A 14,652-nucleotide genomic window follows, 5' to 3' on the forward strand; every position below is an offset into this window, starting at 1 on the left:
TTATAATGCATAAAAATGCGACTGCCTGGGAGCCCATAAAAAGGCCTTACTTCCAATGATTTGTCCTTTCTGAACTTTTTTCGTCCTTTGGTTATCTAGGGCCTTTTTCGAATTGCTTACCTACTGTCAGCTGAAAACTTAGGTCCATTGGGTTTTTAAGTGTGGCATGTTTAGGAGACGCTTCAGTGAGTGTAGACGCACTTTAGGCCTAAACTAAAAGGTTATTTCCAATTTCAGAGAACGAAGTTTTAGTGCTAATTTGAGAACGCTTTAGGCCCCGAATCGGAACCATTCTTTAGCAAATGCTTTAATAGGTGTATATATTAAATAAATTTTCCGTAATAAAAACAATCTACTTCATCCTTTTTTGATTAAATTTATTAGAACGTCTCGTCGATATAGTGACAGCTGGTATAATTATATTGTATAACCTATGTTTTCTAATTCTGTTACGATTTATTTACATCCATAGATGCAGACGGTTGCTTGGTTCGGTGTACACGTTACTACAATTGTAAAACAATATAACAGCACACTCCATAACTTTGTGCGAACTTAACTCTGTTCAAAATACTACAGTTAACTCATAAAATTCTTAAGAACTCTAGCCAACACCAAATAAATTAAAAGCAGACATGTTCTACAGGCCTGTATAATGGTGAATAATTACATATTTAGATGTATACATTGGCACCTTATATCAGGACAAATAAATTAACATTAAGTTATTGAAACAAATGCACTTGCATATTTTTTGCATATTGCAGTTGTTATAATAACGTAGTCTTGTGGTTATAGCAATGTAATATGGGCTTGCTCATTGCAGATTGACAAAACAAAACGCTTTTTTTTGTTGGAATACCAAAGAGAATGATACGTCAGGGAAACCTAGTATATATACGTAAGTACTCCAATTTTTGTAATGTTTGAAAAGTGCGCTTCAGTTTAGGCCAAAAAGATCATTTCACGAAGTTGCTGCTTCATGCCATCGGGATAACGTTAAGAAGCTATGATTCTGAGCTTCCGAACGCTAGGCCGTGAACTTTCATTTTAGGTTAAAAATCTACAACATGTTAAAAATAGTTAACTTATATGCCGTAGGTATATGTTTTAGTATATGTCATATGTACATAGAACTGTCCATATATCCGTAGTCACGTGCTTCAGAATTCATAATATTTTCGGAGTTACACTGATATTTCCTTGTCATTTATCAACGCTTTTTAATAAGCTTCGGTTGCCTATTCTTAGGTGATGAGATAAATCATAGATGAAACAAAAACATTGCATTATGTGTATATATATATATTTTTTTTTCCGTATAATATTTATTTGCATGTATATACATTCTATTGTTTTATATTAAATAATCAATATATCACCAAGATACAAATAAATATCTAATAGCTTAACTTATGAATTGCCGCCGTTTGGTATGATTTAAAATCGACAAAGCATACGCATTCACTCACCCTCGGCCGCACACAAGCAGATGATGTGTGTATCATTATATGTTTACGCAATAGATGGTGGATTTTGTTATTTTTTTGCTATCCTTCAAAGATTTTCTTCAGACTCCAAGGATCCTATACCTTGAACTCAATAAAGTGTGTATTCCATCTTAAAAGTCTGTCCAAACTTAGGTCATCGTAAACGAAAAATGCTTATTTGTAAAATAAGTCTCAAATTTTTGGCCTCTTTTTCCACTGAATTATTATTCAATAGTCGCAATAATGTCCCGAGGTTTTTCATCGCTGACCATTCCCTTCAATAAGATACGTTTTGAACATTCGAGGTTAATCAGAGATAGCAATTAAAACCCTATACCTACTCATCTATGAAGTGTCATAGCAAAAACTTTAAGCGTCGTTGCTGTTAGCTTAATCGGCCCTAGAATGGCTTAAATAAATAACAGGGTCATAAGACCATTTCGAAATATTTGTAGTTTCTGATTTGTTTAAATGTCGACTATTTCTTTTATGAAATTTTGTATACAAATGCAGGAGTGTGTAATACAAAAATAGGCTTACGGTCTCAGAAGAAGTAGGCCTACAGTTAGAGAAATTATACAGATGATTGTATGTAGAAAAACCTGTGTAGATAATGATTAAATACATGAGAATGGATATATGCTTAATATAATAGGCAAGTGCAAAACCGATACATAAAAAAGTAAGTAAAGAGTCAAAATCGCCTATTTTTAGCATCTCGCGAAACTTCAATGCGCACATCTATTATAACTATTAGAGCAACTTGTCGACTCATACACTTAGTTTAGCGCACTGCTTCGACGAAAACTTTGCGACTAAGCTATGGGAAGACATTGGCCAATGTTATTTCTCCACTTCCTAGGTGTTTCAATTCCAAACCTATAGGAAAAGTGTGAATACGGAAATGGCTGTATAGTATACGTATGCCGATCTTCCTTAGTCATCATAATCCATTTTCGTTGGTCCTTAAAGCAATCAATTCTGGCACGGTAACATAATAAAGTTCCAACTGAAGTAATAACATGTGCCTCTCTGCCGATTCCTGTCGAATTCTATTTTACTTACAAGCAATACTCTCTACTGAAGTTATGAACCTATATCCATTTTTTCCATCATTTTTACCTCATCTGCGTATAGTTTAGTTAGCACGGTTACATTTTCATACAAAAAGGACGAAACATGTTTGCATGTCGCCGAGGCGTACACCACGGTTGCTCACATCCACTAGTTTTAAGTAGTGATAGTTAATTTCTTTTGTAAAGGCTTTTTATTTTGTTTTGAGGTGGTTCATTTTTCGTTCTATTTATATATACAGGGCACTATACTATTAAACGATAAAAATTATGCCGTGTATTTTAGATATTGCACACTTAGTTTAAAATTATAATTAGTATTATATCAATATCCTTCTCTTACTCCTGTTTTTGTTTCATTTGAACAGTATAAAAATGTGTCCACAAAAGCAAGAAAATGTGTGTTCGTTCAATTCATCTATGGGCCCTAATATACTTCTGCAACCATAACGAGCGCACCGGAGGCATTCTTTAGATGAGTATATACCGCATAGCTTCACCAGAAATGTAGTATTAATAAGCTATAATATACGAGCGTTGAAGAGGTACCGTATGCTAAACTTTATGGAACAAACAACTCAACTTTTATTAGGTTTAGGTTAAGAATTAAATTGTAGATAAAAGTATCCACATTTACATACATTATAACTTATTCTACTGGCTTGACTGATACCAGTCAACTAATTTAAGGGACACTCTTTGATCATTACTGTCATATTTGTGATATTAACTCAAGATAAGCCACGAAATAGAAATAGCCTTTTGTGATATTTTAATAATAACCAGAGCAAACGCTACAATATTGAATTGAACTTTTGCCGTAAATCTTAATGAGCATCGCTAACATTACTTTTCGTTGGACTGAGTTCCATTAAAATGTTTTATTGAAGAATTTGAAACGTAACCCATTTGGACTTTCAAAACAGGATTATCTATATATTATTAGAATGTCAAAGTAAATTCTTTTATAAAAGAAGTTTTCGTTGGCATTTCGTGTTTTTACTATGGTTATGTGAAATACTTGAGCATGAGGAATTCAGTTTCAAACGTTTTTCTTGTTGGCAATACATGAGATATAACCTGGTACGACGTAATGGTAAACGGACAGATTTTCATTTCGCCATAGCCAATCTCAAATGTTTCCAAAAAGAAAATTGTGTAAACGTTCTTTAGTCTTTTATATTAGAATCATAGAAAAACCAATAAATGAGCTTCTTTTACTCATTTAATATAAGGTACTCTAACTAGAATTCGTATCTACAATTATGATTAGGTACCTCGTTCTTTTCATGTTACCGAGAACAAAAAAACTGCTGCAAAACAGAAGGCCTGAGAGATCCATAGATGATCTGGTTGTGACCTAAAGAGACATTCTGCCGCGTAATATGATACAACCGCTGACTACAATTACATAGATCAACCTTTATCCATTTGAGACTTCGCATATCTACGAACTCCAAAAGTGAGTACATATAAAAGTGGTTTTCTAGTAACACTCCAACACTTTACTATTGAAACAGTTTGTCTGGGTGTTATTTTCGTAATTGGTTTTCATGAAGAGTAACTTGAACAGTACTACAATCTAATTAATTACTGTCTGTAGATCCATTTTGAATGACTGACAACTAATAGTACTAAATACTAATATACAAACCAAACCTCAAAGGTCAGTCATTCCGTATTTATATAATTTGTTTGCATTTCATTGATTCTTACATGAACACACGTACACATATGCTAAGTGTAAAGTTCTATAGACAGAGAACGAATCAAATGGGTGAGACACCCTAAGAGGGACTTGTAATTTTGCTTGTTTTCTAGTTTCTAGAATATTACCTACATTCACCGGACCAATCTAAACAGCTCTGTCAAATGATTTTACTCTTTGCAAAGGGTTTACTTCGAATTCACGCAACGTCGAGTCTTTTCTCTCGTTTGCCATACGGAATCCACACCAAGCAGCTCTCATCTGATTTTAAAGGTGCTACGCGAGTACTTGTGGAATCCGTAATCGCTATGTTTTTTTTACGTCGGCTGGTGGCGGTGATTTTTTTCTTAGTTGGCGACGCATGTGTGACTTCCACATCCGCTGAGGCACTCTTTTGCTGAATCGTCGACTTCATAATGACATGTTGACCCTTCCAATACTTTATAACGCCTAACAGCTGCAAGGTGCTCACAATGTCATATGGCTGTATGGCGGTAACCTGCGAGATTTCCCTGATCGATATGCAGGAGCCTTGGTAGTTCTCAAGCACACCAAGTATCACCGATCTCCAATATGCCCGATAGCTTATAAGACCAAGATCGCTGAGTGGTTTTTCAGGTGAGCCGACCTTGCCCTCACTCCTCGTGAGAAGGTAGCTGAAATCGATGAGAAAGCGGCCAAATCCCTGACGCTGGTAGGCGGGAATGGTGAGAATACAACTGACATTGTAATTAAGAAATGAGTTTTTCTCTTTGGAAAAGTATCCAACTAGGTGGCATCCCGTGCTGTCATACATTGTTAAACAGTAAAACAAGAAAGGTTCCACATCAAAGTAAAGTGTCTTGTGATCCAGAAATAATTTAGCTAGTAAGCATAGGTTTTGACAATACGCCTTCTGACTTTCACCGTCAACCTCAAAAAATGATAGGCGTCCTTGGCGGTAGATTTCGTCACCTGGTGGATGTCTCCATGGGCATTTGGAAAGGTGTCGGCGCAAAATGACATCAGAACTCATATACTTGAGACAGAACTCACAAAGATAAAGCGTTTCAAGCTGTTGATACTCCTGAGGATACGGAGAGTTATACCAAGTTCGAATAAGAAACTTTCCTAATTGTATCGACTGAATTCTAGAAGCATCGACGCTTTTACACTTCACCTGAAATCACAATGAAACGAACAACCAAACAGATATCATATTTTAATATCGCTCAACTTATCAAACCTAAACTCTTTTAAGGATGTATACTAAATCCCGATTTTAAAACTGTTTCTAAGCAAGAACATAGATTTTGGCGAAATTTTTGCATGATCTAAGAGCATCATTCTTAATGACCATTCACCGCGACTACAACTGTGATTTGAGAACTAAACCGCTCAGAAGGTCGTTTCAAACGTTTTCTTTGCGATTCTGCAAACCTGTTCTTGACGGCACGGGTAAATGAACTGATGTTGTCACACTGAGACTTGTTAGACTCTTGTTTGACAGAGCTTCATACATAGTACTTCAGCTGATTGTAATCTAGGTTGTACTGCGGCCATATAAAGTCATTTCAGAGCATGCTCATATTCTCAAGCAACCAACCACACGTGTGCCATTTTGCTGGAATACGCAAGACCTTCTTTTAGGCACTTTGGATATCCATGGTCCTACACCTATTCATAGAATATGTAATTAAACTTCTTTGTTGATACGTTTTCCTTTTTAGAAGAAGTAATATCCTCGTCAAAGGAAGTTTGGGAAAGGAAAGTATCCTTTATGATTATGATGAAGAAGCACCTAAGACTTTCTTGGATATATATATATATATATGGTTATTGGTTTTCTAACTGCAAGGAAATATCGCCATGATAATTTACGACAACGTTTATTATGGTGAAAATATTTCAATTAATTGGTGGAACGCCTTCTACCGTTCCGAAGATTCTACGAACAGACATGTAACAGATTTCAGTTTGTGGTTTTCGCATTATCTAGTTCACTGCAAACATTTGTTAGTAAGCAATATAGTTACTTTCCTAGTTTTCTCTTCTTCTTTAAAATCCTCTTTAGCATCATAGGAAAGAAAATTTAATACTTTTATGTTATAAACGGGAAAGGATAAAAAGGTATCGATTATAATCAGGCTTTTCTTTCTGAGAACATCTACGAGCAAAGTGTTAGCTCGAAGGCAAACGCTAGTTACGAAATGCGACGATTGTTCCATGTACATGCCTTAGCCTGCGCCTGATGAAACATATCCAAATCCACCTGAGGCACGTGTCCATCACCCCTTTCCATACGACATAGCTGTAGTGCCTTAAGTCGCTCCTTCTGCCGTTGAGCCCTTTTCATCGGACTTTCTTCTTCTCCTAACCTCAATTCCACGCCAGTAGATCCGTTTAAATTTCGACTACTTGAATCTGAATCGGGCAAACATTGACTCAGTTCTTCCTCAGTTGGGTTGTTATTGAAGCAGCGACGGTCTTGATTTAGTCGACCACGCCTCCGTCTGGCCTTTAACTCCATTGCACATTCACCTCCTCGGCCTCCAGGCGCACGACGCCTCGATGCATTAACACTGATACTGGGAGTTTTTACACGACTCTCACAGCCCTTAATGCATCGAGCGCACCGCATTCCTATTAAAAAGTACAGGAAAGGGATGTCAAGCTTCGTAGCTATTCATATATGGAAGCTCAGCTTTTTTCTTAACTGATAAGCGTTGGTATGAGCGATATTGGAAATCGACTTTACCTAAGAAGACTATAATATATTATTCAGCAATTATACCAAGCTGCCCCCATCAATAGATATGAACATGTTTTACCTTTATTAAGGTAGGTTGGTGTACTTTACACGACAAAGACTGAAGTGGTGGCTAGACTTATAAGTGGATGCATGCCATGAACTTAAATTACACAACTTAATAATTTTAGAAGTTGTCGCTAACAACTGACACGCACCTTTTGCTGGTGAAGTTTGCCCTGTAATGCATTGTTTATGCACCCCATTGGAACACGCTGAACAAGCATAAAAAATATGTGGACCTTCGGGTTGGTTGCAAACAACACATAAGCGACACTGGGGACAGCGCCATTGGTATCGAGTGCTTCTACTAGCTCCTTTTCCTCCTCCTGCAGTAGAACTTTCACTATCGTCGTTAAGGGCGGCGCCTAAGCAAAAAGGATGCGCACAACGTGTTTCACATTCAGCGCAAAAAACAAGCTCAGGAGGACGCGGACTGCGTCTGGAATCGGGTTGCGCACAAATAGCACATACTGGCAGAAGAGGGAACTCATCAGATGTTTTTCGCCGTTTGGGAGTATCTGCCCCCGGACAGTTTCCGGCCCCGACAGCAGCCGACTCGCTAACAACAGCACGGCGTTTCACAGGCGTCACTGGTGTAGCAGGAGCTTGTTGCACTTCATCAGTGTGGCGCGATGGGCGTCCTTTTCGCGGTGGCTCTGTCGGGATTGTCGACATTAAAATAACGTCCTTCGATTCGATCGACTAAAATTCAAAAAAATTTAATTTATAATGTTTTATGTAAACTACTTGTATTAAAAACACTATAATTAAGTTATAACAAGTAGTTTTATTTAGCTGCTTTTATTTTTAAATCAGGATTGTCTACTGGCTAAAAATTACAATAATAAAACACCCTTTGCAAATTTGTCGCGGTGAATTCAAAATTTCGCAGAAAAGAGAATTTTGTGAACGAAAAAATATGACCATTTTTGGTACATTTCATAAAACGTATTTTCGACGTTTATCCTAAATTTATAAAGACTGCTGCAACAAATCGGGACACGAGCACTGTCAATGACAGGGATTTTGAAGCTAAGAGGAATGTTGGTTTTGGTAACATACACTCCACTCTTGTGGGATACACGAGTTTGACCTGCACCACCTTTTTACGACCGACGTTTCGCCGTGTAGATACATATCACATTCTCAAATTGTCAAATTGTTCTCATATTGTTTAGCAATTAGATTTCTTCACAACATCGACAGAATCGAGGTGTGTTCTCTAGGCCCGTACTGATATCTTTGAACTTACTAAGCCATACTCGAGCAATCCTCTTTGCTCACAGTATATATATTTTCGGCTGTTGCGGTAGTTTCTTTTTGACATCTATAAATACCGAAATGAAGACGGTATTGAAATGCAGTGCCTTGTAACCTGAGGCGTAAATTTCTATGATCCCGCAATAAAATTAACATACTTAAACTATAATGGCACTTCAATAATTCCTATGTAGATTTTCGAATTACTTTGTAGCCTAAAATCCAAACAACTAAAAAAACTACTTTGTCTCAACAATAAAAAACCCTTAGCCGCCTCCGAAACGTGTTTCCAGCACTAGACAATTCTAGAGAAAACGCAATTAATAAACACTGCTTAATATACTCAGTAGGCAAACATATAAGATGCAGTCTCTCTTGGAAACTTTTTGGCTAACAGACATGATGATTAACATAACTGATTTTCTACAAGTGTAATACCTACAAAGAGAAAGTCAGCTTATATTAAAAAAAGTGTTTTGTGCGGCGGTTATTTCGGGAATTTTCGATAATAAAATAATTATCATTAGGTTATTTGGATTAAACTTGTTTATTTAAAGAGACTAAAACACTGCCTTCGAGCGGATAAAAAAGTGCAAAGGTATTAGAAAATAGATTCAAAGGTCAACTTTTCTTGAATCTCACCTCTTGACGTTCTTGCTTGAGTTGGTGCTGATGTTTTCCGTGATATTGCAACGACTGTTCATACTTGACTTTATTCTCAGTCTTTTCGATACGGTCGCGCCTTTTTCGTCCATGCATCGATTTGACACTGACATTTCCGTGTAACTCGGCCTGATTCAATTTTGCTACGTCTTCGCCTACCTTCTCCGCAAAAGCAGAACAGTTTTTGCGTAATAAATATTAGAAAGCTTCAATGATTATTTACAATCTAAGTTTTGACAGCCCGCAGCTAGCGATCACAAACTTCCTCGTAGATAGAGTAGTCGTAACTTGGCCGCTTACCACTCTGGCAAACTGGGTTCAAGACCGCGTATTGCCTTAAATTACGGCAGGTTGCTCCTATCTGGGGAACTGAATGATCCAAAAGTTGGGCCAAGGGAGTCTTCTTTCTCAGGTAACTTAAATTCAACATGTTTACAAACACCACCAATATTATTAGACAGCGTCCACATAAGACTCTTAGGAGTGTTGCATATTACTCAAATCAGTTATGATTGCACGTTTTTTCCAGCAATGAAACGTTATTTTGTGCATTTTTATTTTTTGTTCACTTTATCTGTTATTTTTTTATCCTAAGGCGATCTGGCACTGCTGAAAATGCCAAAAATAAACCTTTATTTGAGGAAGATTGGGAACACAGGATTTTTTAATCATGAAGGCTTCATTATGTTAAACAAATACGGGCTTTTAAAGCTTCGACTACCCGTTAGTGCTTCCCACTATGTCGGATTTTTATAAATCATATTTATTGGAGATTTATATCTGTTCTTTAATAAAGTTTGATTCAAATGGAATTAAAACATACGCTGTTAAAAGAGATTAGGTTACCTTGTTATTGTTCATACTATTTTGGATGTGATGCTGCGGAGTGGGATGATTAATAAGTAATGAAATATTTTTCTTTGGTAAGGATGCCCTTGTGGTCCTTCGGTAATGATGTCCATTCAATAGATGAGTGGTTTGAATAGCCTCCGTCGGTCCGAGAGGGCACTGCGATCGCCGCGTGACCATCTTTACACTAGCGTTTGCATCGACTCAATGTAGCCACAAACCTGAAGTTTTAAAGTGACAGTTATTCTAAAATCACTTGTATATCTCTAAATTACGCTTCTATGGACCCTAAAACAACAATAATGAAATAATTTTTATGAAAGTTAATAGAAACATACACATAAGTGTAAATATTAAACTAATGTAAACCACGCGTGTATCTAATTGAAAATGCCAAGAAGCTATAAAAAAATATACATATATAAAAAAAAGTTTAAATAACATCGCAACAAACACATTCTGCAGATGTTTTAGACATAGAAAAAAATGTTGCAAAATTATAGGATGAACAGGCGTTTTAAATTAAATTTGTAATAGTTTTTAAGTTTCGGGTTTTAAAAATGTATCTTATTGATCTCCACACACGTATTCTTGACATGCAGACGATTTTCCCAATACTCAAGAGTTGTCATCTCCTAGTTTTCACGCTTTTAAAGTACCTGAATGTTAGTGCAGAACTGCGTGTCCTGCGTTTTCAAGCCAGTACATAAGATAGCTATAAATGAGAAGATTAAAATTAACTAAAGGACGACAGGAAAAGTTATTATTACATTGATCACACAGTAACGCAGAATTGTGAATGAAACCTATCATTACTATGACCTCAAGCACGTTTCATTCAAATATAAAACTGATGACCTACAGCCATGTATTCAGAATTATACGATAGAAAATTAAATATAAATCGAATGTAAAATATAGTAGAGCGTAAAGAAGTCCAGATTATTGCTGCCACACTGCTTGGACGCGATACAAATGGAGAGACTTGAAAGATAAATTGCTCAAGTTTATTTCATTTGCGTGAAATAAACTTGACGGACACTAATGTGTACTTTCCTTAAGTAAATCAAACAGAAGAAAGCTTTTTTGATATGTTAAAGAACGATCAAGCTTACGTGAAACATTTTGATTTGAAAATTGTGAAAAAGTTTCGTTACAAGCGGACGGTTGGGATAGAGGGATAACGAATAACGATATAACGGACGCTGCGCGCAACTTTCGAGGATGCGTTCTGTATAAATAAAAGCTGTTGTTGAGAACATCTGTAGCTTTCAATCAAAGGGCAAACTAAAATTGTTTCTATAAATCCCGGTGCCACTGCACAACGTACAGCTTAGTTGGCTCACACTCGGATACTAAAAAAAGTCTACTCCTTTGATACACCATCGCACATGGCAAAGACTTCAAAGAATTCAATAAAACAAATCAGTGGTGGACATAGATGAACAGGCATATGTAAAATTGAGTGCAAAGATCAACTGATTCTTTACGTTCACTCTGTGGATATTATAGTAAACATTATATAATAAATTAGTTCATTTGCGTTTCGTACATTTGCTGTAATCTACAGCATTGAATATATGTACATTCTGTATATGTACTGTACTACATCCTGGAACACGGTGTCAGTTTTATGAGACAGCTGTCTACTTTCCATACCCGTAGCACTTATAGAGAACCCCGAAATAACCCCAAACGAATTTGTTAGCATAGGAAAGAATGCGAAACAAATATCATAAAAGTAAGTAAAATAATAAGACAAAGTCGAAACGAATAACGCAAGAGAAAGTAACATATCTGGCCGGTTCAACTACTCAAATATTAGTAAAGTACTCTGTATTTTTCGAATTAAGATAAGAATAGCTCACTACCCTTGTTGCTTCTGAGTAGGGTGGGACCAAATAATTTCTCTGATGTATCGAATTTGTTCGCATGTATGATTTGGTAAATTTAGGTATAAAACAAATATATTTAATAGTGCTCTTCTCAAGAGCACGGACCAGGCCATCGCATTGACCCCTGAACAAATTTTCTCGTTAGCGCTTACCAAATGCTAGTCTGCATTCATCATTCTATTGTATTAGTGCTGCATTAACCAATAGATGGTCTAAGAAGACAAGGGAACCACTCTGAGGTTCACAAAAACAGATATTTACTTGCTTGATCACAACGCCGCCATTTTCATAACAACTTTAACACATCACAACAACAACATTCGCTATTCTTCGTTAGACTGATCTCGCGCGCGCCACTCTTGTGGGGTTTTGAATATTTGGCGCCAAAATTCCGCCCGCCAAGATTTGAATACATTGGATTATTCGTGACTGTATACAGCTATTAATTTGTAACATTTTTTATCATGGATAGTCAAAGAGTTCAATTATTTCAAACTATATCGTGAATATGCATTTTTTAGATAGACTCATATGTGAATCTACTTAATCTAAATACAGAGCAATTATTGCTTTAGATAGATGGGTTTAGAAGAGTTAAGGCATCTCACAATTTATTGGATATTATCCGATACATAATTAATAAAATTATTAATAAAAGTAGATTGAAAAAAGAAATAATAATTCTATTATCCTCAATATTAAACCATTTTAATAGCAAAGAAGGTCGTATGATTTAATACACGCTATTTTAATTAAAGTTACTGTCTAATTGCTTCCATGAGTATTTAATCGAAAGCAAAATGTGTATATGTGTAAAATAAAAATAATTTTATTTTTAATGAATTTACAAGACCGCATTTATTTGAATGAACCACATTAGAATAACTAAAATAAAACAAATTAGGAAACTGAAAAAAATCGCTGAAATGACCCTGAAAAGTAGAAACTCACGCATTAGTGAATGATATATAAAAAGACTTGGTCAAAATCAGCTAGAAAGTTTTATCTCTTATAAAAGAAGGCTTGTTGAAATGCTTTGGATATTGCGCTTAGTAGTGAATATGAAAGAATAATATTATTTAGTACAGGTGCAAATGAACTCGAGGCCTCAGGGTTGTAAGGTCGTTGTTTCTTAAAAAAAAAGCCAGTTTCACTAGTACCGTATATTATATGCCGTCTGATGGTACACGTCTTTTAACCAACCTATTTATCTAATACGGTAATATTCACAGAGGCGCCAAGTTTTGGGATTGTATAGCCATACTTGCTTAAAGTACTTAATGCTAGTTTTATAAAGGGGACATGTTCAGTTAAAATAGGCGTGTGTTCGTTTGATTACCTAGGACCCATACATTGCAACAGAATGCTACAAAAGCTAATTGTTGAATATGATCAAATAATAAATAGAAGAGGCTTTTTTTGGTTGTTAATTTAAGTTAATACAATTAAGGGTGCATTAAAAAATGAAATATCAATATAAATGCACACATTTCACATCAGTATTATACATTTCATTAGGTAATTACACAGGCATCACAAATAAGTATTTCACGCTCAAGTGGTAATTTTCATATAAATATACAAAAACACATAGTCATTTTTACAGCAAAGGGGTCTACAGGTAGCAATGCTTCATTTCTTTTGTAAAAAAAAAAAGGTAAACATTTCTTTTGTAATCCTCATAGCAAAATCCTACTAGATGTTTGTAAGTAATATGTAATAGGTAGGAACTAAACAGGCGTTATATAGATATATAGCACCTTTATTCAGGGAGATCTGACAGAGAAGTTGTAAACGAGGTCACCAATGTCTGCGCATTAGTTCCTCATAGAAATAGGTGAAGGTTACTCCTTCAGACTTAGGATAAAGGCCACAGGGCGCAGTTGGGCAGCTGAAAGTCGAGCCTAGTCAGACGTGAGCCATTGTTGTTGTTACCAATCATTAATCAATCAACGTTTTTATCATTGTAGAGCATTGGTCTTTCCATTATAATCCACTTCTTAACTTTTTTTGTCGATCAACTAGAGGGCTTTCAAGCTAATGCTGACATAAATAAAAACAGTTGAGAATAACAAAGAGAAAAGCTCGTAAGTCTAACATTGTAATATTTAAGCATTTGTGTCACCGAACTACTGGAAAAAGTAAACAGGAACTCCATCTATATTAGAATAATATATCTCAAATAAATTTCAATATTTGCAGGTAATTCCACAAAATAGCTATAATCAAATAGTTGACTCACTGGCCGGTTTTTCATGCGTTGAATCATGAATTTTTCGTACATCACTTGAACTCGTCCCGCAAAAAGTCTTGTACACACCAAGGAAAGTGTAATTGAGAAAAAAGAAAGCAAACAGGCAACCGTTGCTTTTTTGAATTCTCGCAGCAAGCGGGCCAAATTAACTGCATCAGGCATAAGATTCCATGTATTAGGATGTTCTATACGTTTTGGAATTTCAATACAGGTGCTCCTTGAGGTATGTTTAAGTAATAGGTAGTTATTAGGACCAGTTTGATGTGGTATCTAATGGCGGTTCTATACGCAAAACTCTAAGTATTTTTTAGCTTCTGGAAACCAGTTTTCAAGGTTACGGTAGTTATGCAGGTAGATTGAATTTGAATTTTCATCATTTGTTATCTTAACGAGGCAGGCATTCTTTCCATGCCAGGCTCTCCACAGATAACATTAACTTACGACGAAGCAAAAAACCAAAACAGTACTCGAATGATATCCATGTAGATCTGGCAAGGTAGTGGCGGTTTTATCACAAGAAGCAGTGACCAGAAATCTTCTGGTAGACTAATTCCTTTTCACCTCAGTAAACAGGCTTCCGGCGTGTGTAGTTGGAACGCAAGGTTTTAGTTGATATCGGCTACCAACAAATCTGGCTTGCACCTTTCTTTTAAATAATACAATTATTGT

General features: G+C 36.0%; 1 protein-coding gene across 7 annotated transcripts; it reads right to left on the reverse strand.

Annotated features, from left to right (window-relative positions):
- Positions 1-356: 356 nt before the first annotated feature.
- On the reverse strand, positions 357-12,083 carry LOC111247338 (histone acetyltransferase KAT6B-like). 7 transcript variants are annotated; one of them, XM_086983753.1, is made up of 6 exons: positions 11,991-12,083; positions 9,849-10,055; positions 8,965-9,144; positions 7,218-7,764; positions 6,487-6,893; positions 357-5,430 (listed from the first exon to the last, which is right to left on the reverse strand). In XM_086983753.1, the coding sequence occupies exons 2-6, from the start codon at positions 9,945-9,947 to the stop codon at positions 4,471-4,473; spliced, it is 2,193 nt and encodes a 730-aa protein (XP_086839879.1). In that variant the 5' UTR covers positions 9,948-10,055; positions 11,991-12,083; the 3' UTR covers positions 357-4,470. The 7 variants fall into 7 exon arrangements, with proteins under 7 accessions (XP_086839879.1, XP_022653871.1, XP_022653872.1 ...); XM_022798136.2 differs by having other exon boundaries at positions 9,832-10,055; XM_022798137.2 differs by having other exon boundaries at positions 11,882-12,038.
- Between the last annotated feature and the right edge of the window lie 2,569 nt (positions 12,084-14,652).

This window comes from Varroa destructor, unplaced genomic scaffold (genome assembly GCF_002443255.2).
Source record: "Varroa destructor unplaced genomic scaffold, Vdes_3.0 BEIS01000003.1, whole genome shotgun sequence".
Classification (NCBI taxonomy): domain Eukaryota; kingdom Metazoa; phylum Arthropoda; class Arachnida; order Mesostigmata; family Varroidae; genus Varroa; species Varroa destructor.

What these genes read in the sequence shown, in the direction of transcription:
- LOC111247338 (XM_022798136.2), bottom strand. Translation starts at nt 10,014, where the DNA reads ATGGTCACGCGGCGATCGCAGTGCCCTCTCGGACCGACGGAGGCTATT. An exon ending in GCAAACTTCACCAGCAAAAG is followed by an intron (nt 6,894 to 7,217) that starts GTGCGTGTCAGT and finishes ACTTTTTAATAG; the next exon opens with GAATGCGGTGCGCTCGATGC. An exon ending in TTCATCAGGCGCAGGCTAAG is followed by an intron (nt 5,431 to 6,486) that starts GCATGTACATGG and finishes TTGTGATTTCAG; the next exon opens with GTGAAGTGTAAAAGCGTCGA.